This window comes from Ruditapes philippinarum, unplaced genomic scaffold, assembly GCF_026571515.1.
Source record: "Ruditapes philippinarum isolate M1 unplaced genomic scaffold, ASM2657151v2 ctg4364_1_1_1_1, whole genome shotgun sequence".
Taxonomy (NCBI): Eukaryota; Metazoa; Mollusca; class Bivalvia; order Venerida; family Veneridae; genus Ruditapes; species Ruditapes philippinarum.
The window spans coordinates 34721-43244 of NW_026853349.1; the positions used below are offsets into that span (position 1 = coordinate 34721).

At 33.0% G+C, this 8524-nt stretch overlaps 1 protein-coding gene across 1 annotated transcript; it reads right to left on the reverse strand.

Annotated features, from left to right (window-relative positions):
- Positions 1–5805: 5805 nt before the first annotated feature.
- On the reverse strand, positions 5806–7517 carry LOC132736581 (uncharacterized). The gene is made up of 2 exons (XM_060723737.1): positions 6913–7517; positions 5806–6134 (listed from the first exon to the last, which is right to left on the reverse strand). Exons 1-2 carry the CDS (start codon positions 7502–7504, stop codon positions 5806–5808), a joined length of 921 nt encoding a protein of 306 aa, XP_060579720.1. The 5' UTR covers positions 7505–7517.
- Between the last annotated feature and the right edge of the window lie 1007 nt (positions 7518–8524).

Sequence of the window (8524 nt, forward strand, 5' to 3'; positions counted from 1 at the left end):
TAAAAGACCTCCTTGGACTGAAATTTCCAATAAAAATTCTGTTCTTAAAAGATACTGGTCCCAGTGGGATAGAATTAGATTACATAATAACATATTGTATAGAAAATGGTACAATATTGATGACTCTTATCATTGGCAGTTGATAGTTCCCGAAAATATGAGAAATACTGTTATGACTTTAATACATGACAATAAAACGGCAGGTCATTTAGGCATCACTAAAACTAAATATAAACTGCAAAAGTTATTTTATTGGGTAAACAGCCAAGACGACATTGAAGACTGGTGTAATAGTTGTAAAATATGCCAAGCAAGGAAATTACCATTTACAAGAGCCAAAGCCAAAATGAAGCAGTACCAAGTTGGGTGTCCTATGGAACGAGTAGGCCTTGACCTTTTTGGACCTTTACCATTGTCGAATTTGGGCAACAAATTTATATTAGGTGTTATTGACCATTTCACTAAATGGGTAGAGTTATATCAATTGCCGAACCAAGAAGCTAAAACGTGTGCTGATATTTTTATTACTGAATTTGTTAGTAGATTTGGGATCCCAAGACAGATTATAACTGATCAAGGGAGACAATTTGAGTCAAATGTATTCCAAGAGTTATGTACTATTTTAGATATTGATAAGACAAGGTGTTCCCCATATCATCCCCAAACTAATGGACTTTGTGAGAGAATTTTTAAAACTCTTGCAGACATGTTAGCAAAAGTAGTTGATTGTAACCAAAAAGATTGGGATATTCAGTTGCCATTTTTACATTTAGCGTACAGATCCTCTGTACAAGAATCCACAGGATACACTCCCAGTAAAATGATGTTAGGTCAAGAACCAATTTTACCCGCAGATCTATTGTTTGGTGCAGATAAACCCGAAACCAAGGCAGCGTCGCCAAGTAATTTCATACAACAAAAGCGTGTTATTATGAATAAAATACATGAAATCGCGCGTCATAATATGTCACTTGCGTCTGACCGACAGAAAAAGCAATATGACCACCGTGCAAATTCAATTTCTTACCAGATCGGTGATAAAGTATGGCTGACTAAAGAAGTGAAGACTAAAGGTAGAACCCCCAAACTAGAGAATAGGTGGGTGGGACCATTTGAAATAATTGATGTGCTGTCAGACCTCAATTACAAGATTAAGTCTAAAAACAAGATTCAAATAGTTCATCATAATCGCCTGAAACCAGTCGTTAATAAAATGTAAAAAGCAAATAGCTTCTAAATAGTAACAATATGTTCATAATTTGTATTTTGCAGTATGCCGAAGTTTCCGAAAATACCCAAGTTACCATATCTGACAAGGAAGTATGTGTGTAAAGAGTGTTGTGTTGGCTACGACACAGACATACAATGGGATAGACATATCCAAGACCGGCACGAGAGAAAAGTCGCCTGTAAATATGGTTGTGGTGAGGAATATCCGGTGCGCCGTTCAAGAAATCTAAGAAGGCATGAAGAAACATGTTGTAAGAGACGGAAGGTTACGAATACTGAGAGCGTCGAATATGAAAATATCAACACTCCGCCAGACTATGGCATAAATATTGAAGTAGATCCAGATGTTCTTAATAGTCATCAGGTTGATTTGCCAAGTTATCATACGTCCTCAGACAGCTTAATGCCGTTTGGAAATCCCCAGAAACCGGAGGGAGCTAAGGAGATACCAAAGGTACAACCTGTCAGTTCATCTGTTGAATCTTCCACTAGTGAACCGCTAACGTCAATTTCAGATTTAAATAATACAGATTGGTCATCAACGGATCCATTGCTCACGACACCCAGCCTTGATTATCTGTTAGATGACAATTTATTTGCAACACCATGGTCATCCGAATTCACACCATTAATATCTGTTGAGTCAAATTCAAGTGTATCTGTATCTGCGCCAGTTATTTCTACCCCGGAGCCAGCCCCAGCAGAATCATCACCAGCATTGTCTACCCCAGAATTAGTTTTAGATTGTTCATCCACACCAAGTTCACAGAATACCACTGTTACACCTGCTATCCAGTCTACTCAAACAGCCATGCCAACATTACCAGTTTTGCCGAAGTTTAAACAAACCGAATCTAGAGATTATCGTCTGATAAAAGTTAAGAATATTCCGCTGGAGGTGGACAAAACGCACACAGTATCCAATTATGAATATACGATGCACGATCCTCGTACATACCTCAGAGGAGCACCATCAGCATATCTTAACACTGTTAATTCAAGTCTTATAAAAGAACAACGCATCCGAGCTTTGCAACTTGGTGTGGATGCAGCCGACATCAGTTATGCCTGCAAAGGTACCACGGTTATAAAAAGGGAGAAAGTTGTATTTAATAATGGAGAAGTTTATTGTTTGGAGACGTCAATCGTTCCAAATCCATCAGAAAATTCAGCAAGAGCAAGAGAAACTCAAACGACATCGTTCAACTGTAAGCACTGTGGACGCCATCCATATTTGTGAGGAAGCTACAATAAAATAAGGAAAGAAATAATTATCGTGTTGTGACTGTGTATTAATAAATAATAAATAAAATTCATCATTAAAACAGAACTTTTGGACTGTGAAAACTAGTATAAAATTTACATTTAAAAATTTCAGTGTGATAAAAATTTATATTATAATTATAAGTAGTGAATACCTGGAAATATAATTCATCTGGTGTTATAACTTCATATTCATTTGGAACTGTATACTCTACAACAGAAGGAAAGGTAATATTAATTTATGAACATTATATGCACTTGGACAGGAAAAGTTATGGACATTTATAATATATAAAAAAAAAAATTTGTTTGCTACATGTATATACATATTTAAGTCAATTGATTATGAATTCTGGAAATATCAGTAAGTCGATTAATCTTTTAGTCTTAATTTATGTATATTAAAAAAAAAATCTATTGTAACTTTATGAAGGTGGTTGTTAAAATTATTGATTACAAATTATATTTGGAAGATAATAGTGTAAGTTGTGTAATCTCTAATTAAAATATAGTTTTTTTTTGTGTGTAATAGAGGTAATAAATTCTTGTATTGAAGAATTAACTTACAATTTGAATGAATAAGTAATCAGATAATTTGCTTGATTAAATCAATTAATTATTTGTGTCAATTTTTTTTACGACACATATCAACATTTATAATTCCAAATGTTTGATTATTTGAGCTAATTATTTTTTTTAAGTAAAGTGTATTTTTATAAAAAATAAAAATAAATAAAGAAAATAAATACAATGTTAAATACAAATGTAATGTACCAGTTCGGGACGAACTGATTTTTTAAGGGGGGAGTAATGTGACGTCATCGTCACGGCATTATTATATGTAAAATTATAATTTACAATGACCATTGTAAAAATAGTGAAGAGGACTTTTAATTACTTTTATTTAAATAAATGATAAAGATTGCAATAATTAACTATATTTATTTTGTAATATTGACATGTTCAAATACTTATAAACATCTTATATATATGTTATATTAACATAATATTATCATGTCAATTCAACCTGAAACATTGCAAAACTCGTAATCATTATCACATGTGTTTAATTAATGTACATGTCCGCATCGGAACATGTGACTTTTTATGTTGTTATTTTCTATCGTATATATCGTTGTATTTCAGCGTCAGACCTTGAGATTTTTGATACATACTGTTTAAGTTCATCCTTTGTCACATTCCTCCATCGTTCCTTACAGCTGACATTTTGTATTATTGTTTATTTTTAAGTTATTTTCCAGATTTCTCCGCTCAGCTGTTTTCGTGTAGTCATCTTCTTTGCAAGTGCGCATGCTCCGTGTCGGGTCATAACTCATTATGCGGATCATAAATTTTCTGCGGACCCCTTTTTCACCGGGTCAGTGTTACCTACGGCGCATGCCCAGCATCGGGTCAAAGGGACCCTCTGCGCATGCCCCGGGTCAAATCAACGCTAAACTTCAGTTGCGATCCAGGTTTCCTAGAGAGCAGCCACGCTCTGATTACTCTCAGAATTTAAATAATTATTTTTGATAATTTCTTCAGGTTTCTTCAGAAGTTTAGGTACTAAGAACTTTCTGGCATCATTATTGCTGATTAAGTAAATTTTTCCATAATAAATTTTTGTAGGAAATTAAATTTAAGAGCTTTTATTAAATTTTCACACTTTGCCATTTTCGTCGAGGTCTGGCAGCTTAGGAAGTTAAGATACTGTTAAATAGTTAAATATTTGTTAAGTTTTCTCGAATTCTATTAATTGTTATTCGCTCCTTAAATAAATTTACTTGTTGAGAATCAAATAACTTTTGTTATTTTCTGGTCGGCTCGGTCGATCGTGACGTGCGCTCACCCGCTACCAGGGGAGAGTCTTTAGTCTACCCGCTACCAGGGAGATATCAACGCCTGACTACGCCAAGAAATAATTAAATTAGTCCAGTATAGTCGGCCCCTTATATGAATATTTAGACTTAGTCTTTGCCCCACCGCGCGCACGTCGCAATATCAATTCATATTACAATCAAGCACTGAGACAAGTCGAACACGCTGTCCTACTGACAGCACTTGTTTAGTTCCTAGCAGTAGAGTATACGATATTTATAAATACAGAGGATGTAGTGAAAACTAGGAGAGTTAATTTATTCATTGTTGTATTGCTAAGGCCATGCAAAAACATATTCAAACATCGTAGAATTATAAATAATTCAGAATCAAATATAAAAAAAAATATGCACAACAGATAAATCATGTTTATGATATTTATAATAAAAATGCAGTATCAAATATTACATTCATTTGTGATTATACCTATATTCAGACAAAATCTTGGGTTGTTAATAGCGAAACGTAAAAACATATAGTTTACTAGTAAAGGTAACATATTATCAAATTTGATATCGAAATGTGCCAGATATACATGAAAGTTGTACACATAGATATAAGAAGATTACACAGCAGTAAGAAAAACATTATACAATCTGTCTTTTTTTTCTTTTCTTTTCCCGCTTCGAGTTTTTACAGGTACAGATATTGTAATTTATCAGAAGATAAAAATGTTAAAATGATAATTAATGTATAAACACTTATTTACTAAATGTGTGAAATTGATTTGCACAGTTTTTAACTTGGGGCAGTCCATTCAAAGTTCATTTATTGTGTAAGAGATTGGCTCAGTTTTTTGTTTTTTTTTTTTTTTTGTTTTTTTTTTGTTTTTTTTTTTTGGTTAGGCTGTCTTGTATAATCCACAATACAATTTAACAGTCCATTCAAATTTCACATCTGTGTAAGAAGTTGGTTTTGATTGTTTGTTTGTTTTTTTGTTGTTGTTTTTTTTTTGCTTCCTTTTGTTATAGTGTCTTGAATAAGCCGCTTGTCTCAAAAGTAAGCATATTTAAAAAAAAATGACAACATGAGAACTTAGAAGCACAATGTGATTATTTCTAAGGTTTCATCACAAACATTGTTAACTTAATTTATCTTTTATCTATTTAGTTTTGCATTTTATTATATGTTTTCCTTTTTTACAGACGGAAAAAACATCAAATTTAAATTGTAAACATACCTTCGATTTGTAATGTTAAACGAATCATAATGATATCTTCTCTTATAATAAAACATATTTTGTTTAGCTGCAATTCCACATGAAATATTAACACTACACTTAAAAGTGCATTTCTTGTGTAGAACAAATTTAGATTTTTATTTCCTTTTTGTGATTCATATTTCGTTATTTTCAAAGTTTTAAATATTGGGAAAAGACACCGTCTTAATTATATTTCACAGATTGAAAAAAGTGTAATTGTACATATAACATTCTTACCATTTAACGCCGTCACTACGCAACTTAACTTCTAAACAAAGATCATTTGATCTGTTGGTTGGCTGATTCGAGTACCACTTGAAAAATCCTTTTGTGGATCCATAAGTGTACTCCCATGGAGAACTAACATCTTTACGATGTCCGTCAATCCAAATGTAGGAACCGATTCCTGTAAGAAGACTACTAACATCCTCTAATTTCATTTCCGAGTCGATATTTACCAGATGACCACCATCTTTCTGACATTGTTTTTCTGCAGCATCTCGTTTCACTTGTTTGTCAGCATACAACTTAATGCAAAACCCGTTCTTTGTAACATTATACCCTTTAGGACAAGTCTTACCCATAATACAAATTCCAAACTCTTTCTCTGTCCTGCTGTTAGAGTCTATCTAACAAGTTGTGTTATCCACACTGCACCGACGTGTCCTGAATTTTGTACCGAACTGACCTACTCGAGCCGTGCAACCGGACCACTCCGTCCATTCTAAACAAGGATGAAGGTCGCAGATTTTCTCAATTTCCTTTTCAATATTGTCAATTGTTTTTCCTATCATTTGTAATTTTGGCAAAGAAATTGGCAAAGTTCTTATTTTCACTGGTAATAATTATTGAATAGTTCACTTGACTCAAAAGTACCGGCCTAAAATAGCAAATTCGTCCTTTCTGCAAAAGAAATCGATATCTTACACACGCACAATGTGGTAATTTCTAAGGTTTCACAGAAAACATCGGTATTTTAGTTATTTTATTATTTACTTTTTCTTGTATTTCATTTGTTTTTATTTTAACAGACGGAAAAATAAATTCATCTTAAAATTGTAAACAGGCATTTTATTTATAATGTTACACGAATCATAATGATACCTTCATCTTATAATTTGAAAATATTTTGTTTATCCGCAATTCCACGTGAAATGAAATATCAACACAACACTAATCTTAGAAAGCGTTGTCTAGTTCATTCTTTTTTTCTATATGTGATTCATATTGCGTTATCTTCAAAGTATAAAATGTTGGGAAGATACGTCGTCTTATTTAGATTTCACAAATTGAAAAATATGCAGTTGTACATGAAGCATCATGCCACTTAACGCCGTTACTGTACAAAGCAATAACCAAACAAAGGTCATTTGATCCGTTGCCTGGCTCACTCGGGTACCACTTGAAGAATGTTTTTTGAGATCCATATGTGTACTCCCAGGGAGAACTTGCATCTTTACGATGTCCATCTATCCAGATTCCTATGTTAGTACTGAAGCCTGTAAGAAGACTACTAACATCTTCAAACAACTTCATTTCCGAGTCGATATTTACCAGATGACCACCATCTTTCTGACATTGTTGCTCTGCGGCATCTTTTTTCACCTCGGTGTCAGCATAAAACTTCATACAAAACCCGTTTTTTGTAATATTATACCCTTTAGGACAAGTCTTTTCCATGATACAAATTCCAAACTCTTTCTCTGTTCTGCTGTTAGAGTCTATCTCACAAGATGTCATATTCACGCTGCAACGCCGTGTCCTTAACTTTGAACCAAACTGACCAACTCGAGCCGTGCAACCGAACCACTTCGTCCATTCTGAACAAGGATGAAGGTCACATAATTTGCCCTCGATTTCCTTTTCAATATTGTCAATTGTTTTTCCTATCATTTGTAATTTTGGTAATTTGAGTGCCATTCCTATCTCCATTAATTTCTCGCCGGTTTAAAATCACCACATTTGTACCATTCCCGTCTTGTCAAAGGTGCACGTTATATTTTAATACACAAAACAATTATATTAAGAAATAACCAAACCCAATGCCATTATCTTATTATAACAACCCATATTTGCCTTTTTTTCTGAAATGTTTTGTTTTAGTCACAGTACTTTCTAAGCAGGTTTGAATCAAAAAAATTTTGAAGTGTGGGATGATAAACTGGAATAATAATTTATAAATGAATGAATTTGTCTTGAATTTACGTGGCGTAGCAAGACACATGTTAACGTAAAATTTGGTTGAATGGTGTGAAGTGATTTTCATTATTTTTCAGCTCGTGGTGTTTGTTGTTGTTGTTTTTGTTTTCTTTTGTTGTTGTTTTTGTTGGACTTTGCTATTTAACTTTTGTCAATAATTTGCATACTGATATTAACATGATTTTCTGGCTTTTGGCTGATATTGGTTTCAATCATTTACAGATTTATATTGACATTGGTTGCTAGTTTATGGCTGATATCGGTTGCTGGCTTATGGCTGATATTTGTCTTCATGTGCAAATTTGTATTTAGATCGGTAACATGCTTGATTATGGCTGGTATTGGTCTTCAATCATTTGCAGATTGATATTTACATTAGGTACCGATATATGACTGTTATTGGTTTTTACTCATGCGCAGAATTATATTTATATTAAGTGCTGATATGCTTGCTAATTGTATATAAATCCCATGCTGATATACGGCTTCTATTGGTATTAAAGATCCTGTGTGTTGTGATCAAAGTGGTTTACCACACTAAGTGAAATTATATATATGTACATAATTATGCAAACAAAACAATTTTCAAACATCGAAGAATATGTAAAATATGGCCTGCAAATATTTGTGCATATTAAATGTAATCATTAAAATATATGCATTCATTTCTTATTGAAAAATTTGACTTAAACTTTATAGAAAATAAATTTCTAATTACCTCCCTTTATTTAAAATGTTAAATTCTGTAATATC